This window comes from Geotrypetes seraphini, chromosome 4, assembly GCF_902459505.1.
Source record: "Geotrypetes seraphini chromosome 4, aGeoSer1.1, whole genome shotgun sequence".
NCBI lineage: Eukaryota > Metazoa > Chordata > Amphibia > Gymnophiona > Dermophiidae > Geotrypetes > Geotrypetes seraphini.
This window is the reverse complement of record NC_047087.1, coordinates 74,797,129-74,814,365: the sequence shown is the minus strand read 5'-3', so window position 1 is coordinate 74,814,365 and position 17,237 is coordinate 74,797,129. Positions and strand designations below refer to the sequence as shown.

At 43.9% G+C, this 17,237-nt stretch overlaps 1 protein-coding gene across 7 annotated transcripts in view; it reads left to right on the top strand.

Moving 5' to 3' along the window:
* The first annotated feature begins 1,024 nt into the window (after positions 1–1,024).
* Positions 1,025–17,237, top strand: part of EPHA3 (EPH receptor A3) — a 427,612-nt gene continuing 411,399 nt past the window's right edge. For 2 of the 7 annotated variants that reach the window (XM_033941962.1, XM_033941961.1), the window contains exon 1: positions 1,025–1,227. In XM_033941962.1, coding sequence (XP_033797853.1) covers positions 1,131–1,227 — 97 coding nt within the window. In that variant the 5' untranslated portion in view covers positions 1,025–1,130. Of the gene's footprint in view, positions 1,228–1,692; positions 1,763–2,169; positions 2,226–2,354; positions 2,421–17,237 lie in introns of those variants that run through there. The other 5 variants (XM_033941964.1, XM_033941965.1, XM_033941966.1 and 2 more) reach the window with 5 other exon arrangements.

The following is a 17,237-nucleotide window of genomic DNA, read 5'->3' as shown; positions in this document are numbered from 1 at the left end:
AAGATCTCCAACTGCGGGCCTTGCAATGCATCTGTGGTCACGTGAGGTCCCAAAAATATTTGGGGTGCTCATGCACCCACAGCACCCATAAAGCTGGCTAGGCTTCTGATTTTAGATTTTAATTGATAAACACTAATAAAACACCCTTGATGCAACAAAAGTGATTAAATACTAGAAAAACCTCACTTCCCCTAATACCGGGGGAGGGGGGGGGGTTGTGTTGAAAAGCTGAAAAGTTCTCAGCCCAACCAAGAAGAGAATGATGTGAACATAGTTCAATCAATGATCTGAAACAATGTCAAAACTAAATTTTGTTTCTGTAAATTGGCACTTAATGAAATAAGATAACACTCTTTTCTTTTTTTTTTTTTTTTTTTGCTACAGTGGTAAAATAATGCTCAGAATTCAGGAAGTTGGTTGGGCTGAGAACTTTTCTGCACCCCTCTAATACTTTTGTTCTCTTGTCTGTTTAGGGTCTTCACTGTTTTTGCACAATTTCTGTGCCGACAGATTCTCAGCTTCACTGGAAAATAAGTGCATCATGTCAATGGAAAATAAGGGATCCTTTTACTAAGCTGCGCAAGCGTTTTTAGCATGCGCTAACATCGCGCTACACAAAAAACCACTAATGCCAGCTCTATGGCGGCGTTAGCATGTAGCGCACGCGGCAATGTAGCGCGTGCTAAGCGCGAACTAAAACCGCTAGCACAGCATAGTAAAAGGAGCCCTTATGTGTCTGCGTTGCAAAAACACCGATTTTTCGTATCCTTAAATCACCTGTTTGGTTGGAAAATACATACCTACTGGCAATTTACATTTCATAAATACCTAAGAATAAAAGCCATTTGGTCCATTTTCATAACTTCTTAGTACATGTGCCAGTTCTTTGTTAAAAACCTGGAAACTGGTTGTGACTGGTGCCTAGTCTCAGAGCAAACACTAGGACCCGGGGAAAACCAGAGCCAGAGTAGCAGGCAGGCAAAAGACTCCTCCTTATCTCCTGTGTCAAACTTGACATCAGCTTGTGAGGGGAGCTTGCTAACTTGTGCAGCAATCGGCAGCTCTGCCGCTCACATCACTGGCAAGCTTCATGGAGATATGTGTCTTTCACTGCCCTCTGCTCCAACAACATGGATTGTCAGCTCCCTTCCTGCATCTTCCGCTTCCTCCTCCTCCTCTCTGCTCTCAGCTGCTGGGGGGATCTGATTCTCCATCCTACCAACCAAGGTGAGACTCAGGGGGCTTGCACAGCCCAGGCAGCAAGCAGTGGGAGGTGGAGGGGGCTTCTGATACGGGGTATACCCACATGCACATGAGGCCAGTTCTTTAACGTGCTTCACCATGAGATTGTCTGCTGCGATGATAAAAAGTGGTCTAGTTTCTACAATTGTGTCTTAGTTATGCAAAGGCAACGGGAGGGCAGGGTGCTTTCCAGCAGCAAATCTGATCCAGCTGAAGCGATTTCTCTTTTACCGCTCTGGGAATCTGACAGCTCACGTTGCCGTGAGACATCAGAGAATCCAGAGACCGGCTTGCAAAGTTTTCTCTTTCTCTTTTCTGTTTGTGCAAATCACCTGCGCTCTCTGTTCTGGTTTGGTAAATTATTGGCAGACTGCGATGTTTTAGAAAAAAAAAAAAGTCTTAAAGGAACTTGCATTGATTGGGGGGAGAGGGGGATTGTTTTGCCAGTATTGTGGCTGTTGGCCTTGGACAGTTAGAATTGTTCTGAGTCCAGTCTATGCTTTGCAGGAGGTGAGGTGATGTGAGTATCAGTGTGTGATAGCCTTATTCGAAGTGAAGAAACAGCAATTATTCCAGTGGCTCTACTGCATTCACCTGTTCAGGAGGGAAGATAATAAGCATGTGGATTTTAAGAGATGCAGGTCATAAGGAAGCCAACTTTTCAAAATGATTGGGGGGTGCTAAACAATCAAGGATTTTGCACCTGGCTCTAACGATGCAGGCAAACACCATGTCAAAATGTATTAGCACGACACTGTGTGCTATGAAATATTGAGAGAAAGGAAAACTGCCGGGAAATCTAGAAATGTGTCAGTCAATGAGAACGCAAAGCCATTGCTCACCTTGGGATCCGCATAATTCTCTATAAATACTGGTGGTTCATTATTTAAGATGCTTCTCCTTTCCTTTACGTTCGGTTCATTAAGGAAACCCTGAACCTAGTGAATTCCATCCAGCACCTGCACCTCTAATACTTGATGATGGCAAGTAGTTGAATTACTTTAATTTAAAGAGTCGATGGGAAAATTAATGTTGACAATTCTCCTTTAATGAAATAGGAATGGATTTAGCTAATTGCCTGTTCTAAATCTGGGCTATAGAGGCTGGTATAGTTGGTGGGACCCTGTCTAGAAGAGCTTACGCCCACTGCTCGTGAGTTGCACCTGAGTCCATGGCGGGTAAATGACTTGCCCAATACTTCTACTCTCTGTCAGAGTCGGGATTAACCCTGTTATCATGTTTTTCTTCTCTCCCCCTTTAAATCTGTCACATTTTTTTTTAACCTGCTGAAATCCCTATTTGACTTCCTTCGTCTTACTTTGAAGTCGGGGCACAAGGCCAGGGCTTAATTGTATACATTTTTCTAGTACGCGATACCTGTCTTGGATAAAATTAATAAAATTGTTGTCGAAGTGATGATGTGAATCGCCAGAACCGCCCAGTCACCCAGTGCATTTACAACCTATGCACGATTGTAAGGATCAATGGGACACAGGCGGTTCTATTCTCTGGAAGAATTGCGGGGGGGGGGGGGGGGAGGGGGGGATTCTTCATATCTACCCTTAACAAGCAGTACAATAAAACCCACAGCTGCCGTATCTAGAAAGTGTTTGTACAGATGTAGGTGCACAGATGATTAAGTTAATTGGTTTTGGTACAGAGAGAGTGAAAGAGTGAGAAACTTGCCTAGAGGGAAAAAAAATTCAAAAACCTGCTACCGGTATATCAGGCAAAAGCTGAAGAAAGCAGTGCATCTAGTACTTAAAATGTTAAACCATAAACCAAAGACACATAAGTATTCTATATTTACCCTAAGGACAGTCATATGTGAAATGACACAGCTTTAAACTTTTTCTGCATGAAACACGCGGGACGTTTATGGCTTGGTCCTGAAAGTGTCTTAAAAAAAAAAAAATTATTAACTTCTCTTTAATGGCAAACTATTCTGAAAATGTGATCTTCATACGCAACTGAGGATATCTTTCATTGCTCTTATTTCTTTTCTTAAAACAAAAGCTTGTTTCCAGATGGTAGATTTTCCGCGTTGGTGCTAAGCATTGGTGAAGCTGTAGAGCTGGGTCACTGCATTTTACCTAAGAGAGTTAAATACTGTATGGTAAGATCTTCAGTAAAGAGATCCTCATTACCTCTTTGGTACTTCTATAAATGGCATTTTGGTGATCTTTTCTTTCTCTTTTCTACACTTATGCTAATTATTCTTTTATAATCCACTTCTTTATAAAGTATCTACTCAGCACCGATGCCTCTTACACTCGAAACTTCTTATTCGTAACATTTTAGTTATATAAATGTATAATGCTAGTTAACATTTTTAAAATTAGATTATGCAGGGTAGAATCCTCCAATTTATTCCTGATTTACAAACCAGAAAATTTCCAATTATCCCCAGAAACCGGGTGCTGACTTTTGCAGTCCTGGAAAAGGAGAGATTCACAGGCTAAATAAACTAACCCGATAGCCAACAAGAAAAGGTCTTCCCTCCAAAACTCAGATTTTGTAAGATACCTGTCTGAATCTTGTTCCTTTCTTCCTCTGTTCTGACCTTCTGGATAGATTTAATTAAACATTCTCCTCATTCAGATGTTCAATGATGTTCCTATCTACATAATCCCATCCTGCCCATGATTTAAAAGGGTTTGAGCTCCTGTCAGCTTTCCCCATAGATTAATGCTCAGTCAGTTTATTTTTCACAATCGACCCTTGCCTTCAAATACTGGTTATCAGCAGCAAGACATGATTACAAATGGGAGACGGTCAAAAGTGCTATATCTGCCCATTTACTGATCGCCAAATCTAAACCCGACAAGCAAAAACTAAAAAATGCTCCTTTTTTATTTTAAATATTTGAACAGTAGCTTTACATAATAATTTAAATGTTTAGCTTCCTTTCCAAATAAGGATCAGGGCAGCTTATATTGTTAATAAATAAGGTCCCTTCCCAAAAGAGCTTATGGGCTAAGAATGTACTGAGGCTTCGGAAGATAAATTGACTTGACAAGGTCACAGACAGTATTAGTGCAAAGATAAAGTTTGAGCTCCGGTTTCCCTGATTGCTCTTAACTTTTAGTTTACAGCTTCTGAAATCAATAATAGTTTATTGTAACCATTTCAGGGCATCAATTTAAAAAAAACAAACATGGAAATGAATCATGAAAACAAACCAAAAACAGAGAGCATCATTTAATCTCTGAGACCAAAGGCTGGAGATTCTCTTTTTTTAGTATCTAGGGTGGAGGAAAACTGAAATCAGCTTACGGCGTATGCTCTATATAGAAAGTAATCAGGTTGATATCAGGATATTGCAAGAGGTTCTAAAACATCTCCCACAGCCTAGTGTCTTAAATTGCGAATGTGTGGAAGTTTAAAGTGAATGGGATGATTTATTAACAAATGTTTACTTCTCAAAATAGAAAAAAATGCAGAACCCCTGCAGTGGTGCCTTCAGCAAAATGACATTAGACAAAAGAGAACATGCTCGGAGAATGTGGAATAAACAAACGGGACATTTGGTCCATTAACTTTCCGTCAAGCGTTGGTAAAGCTTCTGCTTTTCTGTCCAACCCCGCTATTGTGTAGGGAAAGCTAAAGTGGCCTACACACAACCCTGTCCCCGTGTTTGTGTAATGAGCATGAGAGCCCAGGAGAGAGCTGGGATTCTCACTTATTTGTATCTCTATGAAATTACATCTATATAGGTAGAGAGATAAATACAGATACAGCAGAGGTTTTCATAAGTAAGAAAAAACAACAACAACATACATCTCCCTCTCTCTTAATAAAAAAAAAAATAATAATAATTCCAAACTAGTCTCACAGCTCTTGGAGAATTACAAAACCACAAAACAAATTTAAACAATGCTTGCAGTAAAGCAAATAACTGACAAACTCAGCAACATATCTATTACATATTACTGTATATTATTCATGCCGAAGGTAATTATAACTGATAATTTCATATTAAAAATCTGCTATTTTGCCAGAAAGTGACTTGGTGTATGCGTGATTTCCATATTTTAAAAAATGAAATATTTAATTGTATGTGTATTCTAATCTAATAGAAAAAAAAAAATGACCCAAATAGATGGCTTGGTTCTGTTTGGCTGATGTGAGGAGGGCATTTTTATTTCCATTTTTCATTTCCATTTATTACTTGATATACTGCCAATCAATACAAAAATGATATCTGTGAGACTGTGCTGTATTCTAGTGTGCATGAATCCCACTTTTTTGGAAAACAGAATACAGGGAAGAGGCTGGGAGTCTTGCTTGGAGGGGGAGGGGAGGCTGAAAATGTGCAGGTTGGCTAAATTCACACATTTTGTAACTTACAGAAGACAGCAGGCAAACAAAACTGATTTCTAGAAGTTCTGTCCCAGAAATCTTCTACATTTTCAGTTCAGATTTCTCTGCTCGCTCTTCTTTTGTAGAGGGTGTCAGCTTGTTTCTTCAGCAGCTCATGTGATCACTACCCTGAATGGATTTCTCCATTTGTAATTTAATTGCATTTTTTAATCCTTTTCTGCTGCTACACTATTTGCTTGAGGGCACCAGAAACTATCATTTCACTTTTTTATAACCTGCACCAGTTAGCACTTGACCTGGGTCATTAAGAGGCTTATCAGCAAATTTGCGTAAGCTTTTACTGACAACTGAAATTGCTTCAATAATATTTTGACTGTGCAAACAGGAACCTTCTTCTAACCTCTTAAAAATCAACACAAAGTGACTTTTTTTTTTTTTTTTTTTTTTGACAGAATACAAAACTTCAAATTATAACCAGCATGAGGGATAACAGATAGCTTCAAACTTCTTACCAACTTTATACAGCAAACATTTGTGAAGCTGGGTATTCAATTCACTCATTTCCATGGGACTCCTCACAGGCAGAAAAGAAATGAAAGCGTTTGTTCATTTCCAGAGCTTGTGATCAGCCCAGTAGAGTGAGTGGGCATGAGTGCGCAGTTCATTTCACTGCTAGACGTGCCTGTCATCAGAAAATGTTTATTATTTCTTTACTGAATGAAGCAATCAGAAAGAGCTGAGGCAGATGAGATTAGATAATTAACATGTTAGCGTTTGAAAGAGGAAGGATCCAGTTTAGTACTTTCTTTAGCCTATATGTGAAAAAAAAAAAATATATATATATACAGTATATATATATATATATATACATACAGTCCATCCGTCATACACATCTAAGCTTTTGTCCAAAGTCAGGACGTCCATAGACCAATAAGGTATGGCCATTGATATAGACGGATCAACCATTGAGCCCAACATATAACTAACAATATACAAAGGACTTACACATTTTGCAGCCACTAACAAACATGTAATTCCCTTTTGCAATAGATTTACAGCAGCACTAGCTATGGTAGTATTAAAGGGATTGGGCTAGGGTGGAATTTAATTGAGGCCTGGAAAAGATCAGTACAAATTGCTTCATAATAGTGACTGAATTTTGCCGTCATATGTATAGTCAATAGAGGTGGCCACACTGCTGCCTATTCACGGAACAACATTGATCATATGTTTTTTTTTAAACATTGTAGCTGGCATTTAAAAAACATTTGTTGATGCAAAAGCTTCCAACGGTAAATATTTATGCAATAAATCTTAAACTTAAAAGTGTTATGTTTTTTGATGGTAGGATTAAGCTCAGAGACATGGAGGGGTTAACAAGGGAGGAAAACCTCCAACCACCTCACCACCCAATCATTGCGTGATCCTCCATTTTTAATTAAATGTGCAAAAACTTCTATAATAAAAAGGGGATTAGCGCACAAGAAAAGGATCTCTGTGTCATCGTAGACAATATGATGAAATCTTCCGCCCAATGTGCGGCGGCGGCCAAAAAAAAAAAAAAGGATGCTAGGAATTATTTAAAAAGGAATGGTTAACAAGACTAAGAATGTTATAATGCCTCTGTATCGCTCCATGGTGTGACCTCATCTGGAGTATTGCGTTCAATTCTGGTCTCCTTATCTCAAGAAAGATATATAATCATCAAAGGCAAAGATATTCATTCAAGAAAGTGTACAATAGATAATTGCAGCAGTAAAAGAATATAAAGAACTAGTGTTAAAGCCCGTTACATTAATGGGTGCTAGAAAGCAGCCCCCTTTCCCTCTCCCCCTCCAGTTCCTCCCTTACTGTCTCTCTGTGGCCCCCTTCTGTCTCCCCTCCCCCAAGCAAAGCTGTGGGCCTCCCAGCACACCCCTTCCCCAAAGCAGCCCCCTTTCCCTCTCCCCCTCCAGTTCCTCCCTGACTGTCTCTCCGTGTCCCCCCTTCTGTCTTCCCCCACCAAGCAAAGCTGTCTGCCTCCCAGTACACCCCTCCCCCAAAGCAGCCCCCTTCCCTCTCCCCCTCCAGTTCCTCCCTGAATGTCTCTCCGTGGCCCCTTCTGTCTCCCCCCAAGCAAAGCTGTCTGCCTCCCAGCACACCCCTCCCCCAAAGCAGCCCCCTTTCCCTTTCCCCCTCCAGTTTCTCCCTGACTGTCTCTCCGTGGCCCCTCTTCTGTCTTTCCCCCAAGCAAAGTGGTCTGTCTCCCAAAACATCCCTCCCCCAAAGCAGCCCCCTTTCCCTCTCCCTCTCCCCCTCCAGTTCCTCCCTGACTGTGTCTCCATGGCCCCCCTTCTGTCTTCCCTCCCCCAAGCAAAGCTGTCTGTCTCCCAGCACACCACTCCCCCAAAGCAGCCTCCTTTCCCTCTCCCCCTCCAGTTCCTCCCTGACTGTCTCTCCGTGGCCCCCTTCTGTCTTCCCCCCAAGCAAAGCTGTCTACCTCCCAGCATACCCCTCCCCCAAAGCAGCCCCCTTTCCCTCTCCCTTTCCAGTTCATCCCTGACAGTGTCTCCATGGCCCCCCCTTCTGTCTCCCCCCCCCCAAGCAAAGCTGTCTGCCTCGCAGCACACCCCTCCCCCAAAGCTGCCCCCATATCGGGTCCTGTTCTCACCATTTAAAGAAAATCAGTGGCTTGTCCCAGTAAGTGGCAGTTCATTTTCTACAGAACTACCTGTCGTCAAATGGTACCTGAAAGAAATATATTTCAACCCTCTGCTACCTTAGTCCCTTGCTGCCCCCTTCCCGCGGTCCCGACAAACGTCCTTACTCTAGCAGGGGCTGCAGCACTCTAAACACGCTGCTTCGCGGCCTTCTACTGGCCTGATTTGCTCTGCCGTGTCGGGCAGAACAAATCAGGGCAGTAGCAGGCCACGAAGCAGCTTGTTTAGAGTGCTGTGGCCCCTGCTGAAGTAAGGACGTTTGTCGGGGCGGGAAGAGAAGAGGAGCGGCGGCAAGGGACTAAGGGAGCCGAAGGGAGGGTCGGATGGGAGGCTGAACGGGGGTTCGGGTGTGCTGGGGAGAGGAGCGAAGAAGACGCCGATGACCAGCCAGAGAGATTTGCACGCATGCGCACTCCTACCTGAGGTGCCCTACATCTCACGGAAAACGGACGCATGCAGTGGGAGTGCGCATGCGCGGCTTATCGTTTTATTATATTAGATAGCATTGTATACTACTGACAATGTTAACACAATATGCAGTAAGGCCCGGATTCTCTATAGTGTGCCGATAAAGGTGGCCACCAAAAAAGTGGCCACTGATTCCGTGTCAATCACACAACAGCGCCCTATACAAAATTGTGCCTCTGCGAAAGATAGGTGCCGGAAATATAGGCCAGGGTTTCCTGGGCCTACATTTCCGGTACCTGTCTTTGTCGGGAATTATGCAAACACTGGGGCTTTAGGCTGCCTAATGCCACTTCCAGCATTAAGCCCACACAGTCTGGCAAAGGTGTTTTTATAATTGCCCCCAAATTTGCAGCTCTACTCACTCGAGGAACGTAGAGAGAGGGGAGATATGATCGAGACATTCAAGTACCTCACGGGTCGCATCGAAGTGGAAGAGGATATCTTCTTTTTCAAGGGTCCCGCGGCAACAAGGGGACATCAGTGGAAAATCAGGGGCGGGAAACTGCACGGTGACACTAGGAAGTTCTTCTTCACCGAAAGGGTGGTTGATCGCTGGAATAGTCTTCCACTTCAGTTTGGACTTCAGTAAAGCATTTGATAGCGTCCCTCATTGAAGATTAATGAACAAGCTGAAATCGATAGGATTAGGAGACACTCTAACTACATGGGTTGGGGATTGGCTGAGCGGTAGACTTCAGAAGGTGGTGGTGAACGGTACCCCATCCGAAGCATCGGACGTGATCAGTGGAGTGCCGCAGGGCTCGGTCCTGGGCCCTATTCTATTTAACTTATTCATAAGAGATATGACGCAAGGACTTAGAGGAAGGGTATCACTGTTCGCCGACGACGCCAAACTTTGCAACATAGTAGGCAAAAGCTTATTACCTGATAATATGACACACGACCTACTGTTGCTGGAACAATGGCCAACTACTTGGCAGCTAGGCTTCAATGCTAAAAAATGCAAGATAATGCATCTGGGTAAGAGAAACCCGCGTAGAACTTATGTACTAAATGGTGAGACCTTGGTTAGGACCACGGCGGAACGCGACCTAGGGGTGATCATTAGTGAGGACATGAAGGTTGCCAATCAAGTGGAGAAGGCTTCCTCCAGGGCAAGACAAATGATGGGGTGTATCCGCAGAGGTTTCATCAGCAGGAGACCTGAAGTTATGATGCCGTTGTACAGAGCCATGGTGAGGCCTCACTTGGAGTACTGTGTTCAGTTTTGGAGACCACACTACCGAAAGGACGTGCTGAGGATCGAGTCGGTTCAGCGAACGGCCACCAGGATGGTCTTGGGGCTCAAGGATCTCACGTATGAAGAAAGATTAAAAAAATTGCGGCTGTACTCATTTGAGGAAAGAAGAGAATGGGGAGATATGATTGAAACATATAAGTACATCACGGGACACATCGAGTCAGAAGATGATATCTTCTGGCTCATGGGACCCTCGACCACCAGAGGGCATCCGCTGAAAATCAGGGGAGGGAAGTTTCATGGCGACTCCAGGAAGTACTTCTTCACCGAAAGAGTAGTGGATCATTGGAACAGACTCCCACTCCAGGTGATAAAGGCCAGCTGCGTGACGGATTTTAAGAGAAAATGGGATACTCACGTGGGATCTTTAAGGGAGTAAATTCAGGGGAGGGGATACTTGGAATGGGCAGACTTGGTGGGCTATAGCCCTTTCCTGCTGCTTTTTTCTATGTTTCTATGTTTCAGGTTATTGAGGCCAGAAGCGTGCCAGATTTTAAGGCCAAATGGGACAAACATGTGAGATCTATCCGCAAAGATAGATAGGGAGGGTCATTGGAGTGGGCAGACTTGATGGGCCGTGGCCCTTATCTGCCGTCTATTTCTATGTTTCTATGTTTTAACCACCAGTAATAAACCTGTGCAATCTTATTTATTTTTCCATCTATATTTGTCATAGCTTTAAGGATATTTAGATAGACGCAGTACTCTTCAATGATTGCTTTTAGAACTGCTAGAATCCTCATACAATCCTTGAGCTTAGAGCAACTCTATTTTATTTTTTATTTTTATATGTTTTTTATGATATAGTAATGTGCTTCAATAAATTAGATAAACATTCATAAAACATTTAACTAAAGCGCTGCACTTATATTTTTTTCTTATCAGCTTTAGTTTACGCTTTCATCGATTTGTCAGCTGGGGACTTCTGCCAACATGTTTCGCCAAGTTGGCATTAGCCACACCTATGGTGACATTAGGAGGCCTAAAGCACCTACATAGGAGTAATTCCAGTACCTATTATTTAGGCCCTGGTAGGCACTTTAGCAGTGCAGTTTTTTACCATTTTATTTATTTAATTCATTTTTTTATCCCATCCGCCCAAAGAGCTCAGAATGGGTTACAGATTAACATACATAATATAAAGTTAATAGGTTACAATTTGTCATAGTTATAGTGCAAGGTTTTTCAATTCATTTTTATTCTAACTTGACACATACTAGGGATCTAATACTAATATACATAATATATAGTTTACAGATTAAATTTGTCATAGTTAAATGGTGTTTGTTAACTTAGGTGCCTAAATTTAGGTGTTTCTAGAATTTCCCACTAAGTTTCCAAGTTACTAACTGCATCTTTTACTAAAGCTGGCAGTGCAGGCCAGCACAGTATATGTTCCAACTCCCATAGGAACTGAATCGGCATCAAAGCATTTGCTGTGTGGCTTTGTAAAAGGGGGCCTAAGTTTATTAAAGATTTGATATGTAATTCAAATAGAAAGGCAATTTATAAAACTAAAATTTGAAATCTTAAAAATAGGAATACCATTATTTGATAGATAGGGAAGTAATTCCAGAAAGGAAAAATAATCCTGCGGTTTCATACCTGAGCCCAGATCCCAAGTTGCAAAGGGAAGATATTCCAAATATAGTATTAGATTCTATTGATTAAATCACCTTAATAGACAGAGTGTAAACAGAGGTGGAACATATGAAGGCCATATTTTCAAAGCACTGTAGCAGGACACACAGGGGCTCATAATCAAAATGAAAATACGTTTAAAAACCCAGCTAAATTGGCACTTGGATGATCAAAAAGAGGTTGTTTGAGTGCCGATAATCAAAAACGGGTTTTAGACATATATAAAAGCAGCTTAGGCCTTTTCACTGCTGCTATGCGCCCAGAGTGAAAAGTGGTGTTTTTTGAGGAGTGGTTAGGGCAGGAGGTGGGCGGGATGTGGGTTGAACTAGACTTAGTCGTCCTGCAGCGATAATCAAAAGTTTGACAGGTTGCTTGGATGGAACTTACACGTTTTGACTTAGATGAAGTCAAAACAGGTATAAGTTCCAGATCGGGCTGCTGAGCTGATCATGTCTGCTGCGATCAGCTCAGCGGCCCAGGCAACTCGTCCTCCCACCCCCATAACGATCATAGCAGGAGGGATGCCCTGTCCCTCCTGCCGGAACCTGCCGTGACCACTCCACCCGCAACAATCACGGCAGGAGGGATGCCCAGTCCCTCCTGCTCGCACCCGCTATGACTCTCCCGCAATGATCACGGCATCCCTCCTCCGGCAAACATTTTGGGGCTCGGGGGGGAGGGGGGCGGTATGAGAAATTGGGCATCTTTGCTGCCAGTGAACTTCAGGGGCGGATGGGGATGTTAGCAGGAGAAATTGGGTATATCTCCTGCTGGCAAACTTTCGGAGGTTTGGGGGGTGTCCGGCAGGATAGATTGGGCATCTCTCCTGCCAGTGATCGCTGCAGGGGAGTCAGGGTGGGAAGGAGGGTGGGAAGGAGGGACTGGGCATCCCTCCTGCTGCATTCATTGCGGTGGGTCGTGACAGGTTACAGCAGGAGGGACGGGGCATCCCTCCTGCTGCGATCATTGCAGGGGTGGGGACGGTTCCATGATTCTCTAACCAGAGCTTATGACAGACGCAGGTTAGAGAATCATGGTTTTAGGCATAGGACTGGTCCCTCCCACTCCTAAAAGGTGTTGTTTTGGGCATTTGGGATTTGTGTAAAATTTTGTTTAGGAATAGGACTTAAAGGTAGATGTAGTGGTGGTCTGGGCGATTAAACGCCTGAACGTACAGATAGGCCATTCTAAAAAAAAAATACACCTTTTGGACTTTTTTTTCTCAAGAACGGACTACTTTGGGTGCCTAGCACATTAGATCAAAAAGGCACTTAGACTTTTTTTTATTATGCCCCTCACAGGGTCTGATTCTCTAAAGAACACCAATCTCAGCGGCCACCTATGAAGTGGCCGTCAATCGTATGTCAATCATGGATTGGCATCCTTTAGAGAATCACCTTTTTTATTCTAACAAAACACCTTAAATGAAGGCCAGCACTTTACAGGCCTACATTTAAGGCATCTGCCTAGTGCCTACGGAGACCACTTCCGGAGGAAACCACACCTATGCCAGCCTTCAAAGTCAGTAGGCATGCCTAGATGCCTTCGTAGGCACGAGTCAGACACCTTTGTGGCGTGGATTTATTTTTAAACGTTCATCCCAATTGGCTAGTGAGATGGTGGTAGGACGTCTACTGCCGCCTACAATCAGGATGCTGTTTGTAGAATCAGCCCCACAACGTTCCATAGGCTACAACGGTACTTTTTGTGTTTAAGTGTTTTAAAATTGAGTAACAGGAGTTAGAAAATCAAGAGAATAACTTAAACAAAGTGGCATGTGAAGTCAGGCAGGTGCATTAATATGATATCTACTAAAGTAGAAGTGAATAAACATGTCCTGCATCAGTGGCATAGTAAGGGGGGCAGGAAGGTCCACCCCAGGAACCATCTTGGTGAGGGCACAGGCACCCATCCGCCTCTCTGCCACCCTGCTCCTTCCCCGCCCCCCACTGCCGCACGTGCGCGCCCGCTTCCCTTCCCCCGAACCTCTGCAATGTTCCTGGTTCATGCAGCATTCCCCAGCCTGCTGTTGCGCCAGTGTCAGCTCTTCCTCTGATGTCACTTCCTGAACTTGCGCACAGGAAGTGACATCAGAGGAAGAGCCGACGCTGGTGCGACAGCAGGTTGGGGGTTGCTCTCGTTGAAAGGGAGAATTAGAAGGCCTTGAGCATGCGCAGATGCATGCTCAAGGCCGGCAGAGGCAGAAAGATCTTCTAGCGGCACCGGCACATCCTGTGGGCTGCGTGCCAGTGCCAGACGGGGAGGGGGGGGGTAATTTCAAATTGTTCGGGCGGGGGGTGCAAGTTTGCGCGGAGGGGGGTGCCAGTTCACACGGGGGGGGCCTTTGTGAGCGGGGGGGAGCAGCGCCACTGGCCTCGGGGGGGGGGGGTTGGGAACATATCAAAGCGAGTTTCCATTATTTCCTATGGGGAAACTCGCTTTGATATACGAGTATTTTGGTTACGAGCATGCTTCTGGAACGAATTATGCTCGTAAACCAAGGTACCACTGTATTTGTATAGGTCGGGGGTCGGCAACCTGCGGCTCCAGAGCCGCATGCGGCTCTTTTCCACCTTTGCTGCGGCTCCGGTAGTGTGTCACGCAGGCATGCACCTTACAAGTCCAGCGTCGCGGCGGGAAATAGCCATGCTGAGCAGTGAGCTCAGCACATACACAGATGAAAGCCTTGCTTGCTGATTGGTCCTGCGGCCCTGCCCCGCCGTGCCGCCGGACCAATCAGCAAGCAAGGCTTTCATCTGTGTAATGCTGAGCTCACTGCTCAGCATGGCTATTTCCCGCCGCGACGCTGGACTTGTAAGGTGCCTGAAAAAGAAATCATCCTGGCCGGGGTCGGTGTCATGCTCCGGAGATCTACAGCCTTCCTATCTCCCTCTCCCTTCTACCTGCTTCCGGCCACATCCCCTGCTCCGCGGCTCTCTTCGGCAACTCAGCAGCAGCGATCGACACAAGCTTCTGACGTTGCGGCCTACCCTCTGCGAGTCCCGCTTGTTTCAACTTCCTTTTTCCACAAAGGCGGGACTCGTAGAGGGAAGGCCTCGATGTCGGCAGCTTGTCTTGATCACCGCTGCTGACGAGTTGCTGAAGAGAGCCGCGGAGCAGTGGGGTGTTGCCAGGTGCAGGTAGAAGGGAGAGGGCCAGATGCAGGACTCGTGGGTGAGGGAGCAGAAGAGAGAGAGAAAGAGAGAGGGGAGGAAAACAAAAGGAAATATTTCATATTGGGCTGGGCCGGAGTGGAGGGAGGGTGGAAAGATTCTGGCTACAGGGTGCATTAACAAAGGAAAAGGGGAGAAAGCTGAAAATGGAGATAGTGACACAAAGAAGAGAAAGGGTAAGCAGGACCTACTGAATAAGGATAGAGATACAGAGGGGACATGAAGAGGAGGTGAAATAGAGACATAGAAGTAATGCTGAAAAAGTGGGGGGGGGGGGGGAGATAAAGACATTGAAAGGGCAAATGGTGAACATGGTGTAAAGATAAGGACAGAGACAAATGAAGATTCTGAAAAAGTGGTGAGATAGGGATATAGGTGAGATGGACACAAAGAAGGGTGATGCTGGAAAATAGGTGGAATGGTAATTCTGACAGACACAGAAGGGAAATGCTGGATCAAGGAGAGATGGGGCTCAGGCTGGATGGAATGAGGAGAAATGCCTTTTTGGCCCGGAACTTCCTCTCCTACGTCAGAATTGACGTCAGGGAGCGGAATGCTGGTCAGCGCAACACTTCTGCAGGGAAAGCTTGGGACGGCGGTGGCTTGGGGGCTGTTCCCCGATTGCGGTGGCAGCAAACCGAGTGGCTTGGGGGAGGGCACGGAGACAGAAAGAAGGGGGAACAGGGAGACAGAAAGAAAAAGTTGGGGGAGAGAATGAGGTCTGGAGGAGAGGAAACATACAGGAGGCTGAAAGAAAGGAAGAAAGATTGGATGCACAGTCAGAAGAAGAAAGTGCAACCAGAGACTCATGAAATCACCAAATAGCAAAGGTAGGAAAAATGATTTTATTTTCAATTTAGTGATCCTGTATATAGCATTAAGATAAGAAACAATATATGAGGTGTTAGATTTGTTTTATAATGGTTTTGCGGCTCCAAGTTTTTTTTTCTTTTCGAAAACGGGTCCAAGTGGCTCTTTATGTCTTAAAGGTTGCAGACCCCTGGTATAGGTAAATATTTTCCTGCTAGCATCCAGTGCCTGCTTCTGAAGAAGGGGATCATTTCTCTGAAATGGAGCTCTGTAGAGCAACCAACTTTGCCCAACAAAGAGCGTTTAAAACTTTTGTTATGCTCAGATAAGTCCAAACTGTTTTACTTCAAACAATTTTTTGCAAGTTGTTTTGAATTTGTGGATGTTATGGGAGTTTTTACAAGGAACTAGTTTCCTGTATTTAATGTTTAATCTCATCATACCTTTATTGCACACTGGGTAGTGAATTTATTACATTTATTGTCCAAAGCAAAGAACAGAAAAAAAAGACAAAACGCTTTTATGTCACAAACTTGTGCACTTATTATTTTTCACTTTACACTTGTGCACTAGGTCCGAGGATGTTTCACATCTGATTACCCTGCTGGGTGACAATGGCTCACAACTCCTATTACAGGCTTGCCCTGACTTGAGAGGAGTGAATACTGAGGATCTATACAAATATTTAATATAATTTTAATAGTAATTCCTATTTCCTTTCAATTTTACACTTGAACTTCCCAGTGGCAATAAAATTTTATAGAAAGTGTTTTTGCATATTTTCAGAATTATACAAACAGCAGGCAAGTGTAGGAATAACTTAAAGCCATAAATTAACTAACAGCATAGGCACATGTGTCACTCTGACATGCTATACAGGGGACATAGGAGGACAGTTCCTCGATCAATGTTCACAATGGTATTAGTTGCTATTTAGATTACTGCAACCTTTTAGAGAAGGAAAGAAGGGGTGCAGGAGAAAACTAAAAAGCCCTTTTACTAAAGCTCATTTTAACACAGGAGTTTCACAGACACTTTATTTTAGGGCTTTTTGTTTGTTTGTTTCTTTTTTTTTTTGCAGGTCATGCGCTAATGTTCCCATTAGCATGCAGTACCTGCAAAAAAATGAATGTTTGAAGCGCCAAAGGCTCTTGCATTAACTCTGCATTGTCCAGTTGGCACACGCTAATCATAACATATTAGCCAGATAATGCAGGAATGCCCACGCTATGCCTGTGACACACCTGTTTTGGAATTATTTTTGAAAGATCAATAGTGCGCAGGTTAGTGCATGCAACAGGCAAAATGTTGCAAAATGCTTTTACGTGTTTCTGTGGCAGCCTGTTTGTATGCACTAGTCTCACGTTAAGGGCTTAATGCCTTTTAGTGAGAGTGCCACTAAATGTGGGACCTTAAGGAGCTTAATTCTATAAAGTCATATTTATGGTATGTAGCAGCATGGAAATGACCTGTTATTAAATTTCAAAGGTGTACAAGTATGGACCTGGAGATTATCAACTATACTTATTTATGTGCATGTTTAATCTAACCACAGACACTTGGGGGCTCATAATCGAAATAGAAAAACGTCTAAAAACAGGCCTAAATCGGCACTTGGAC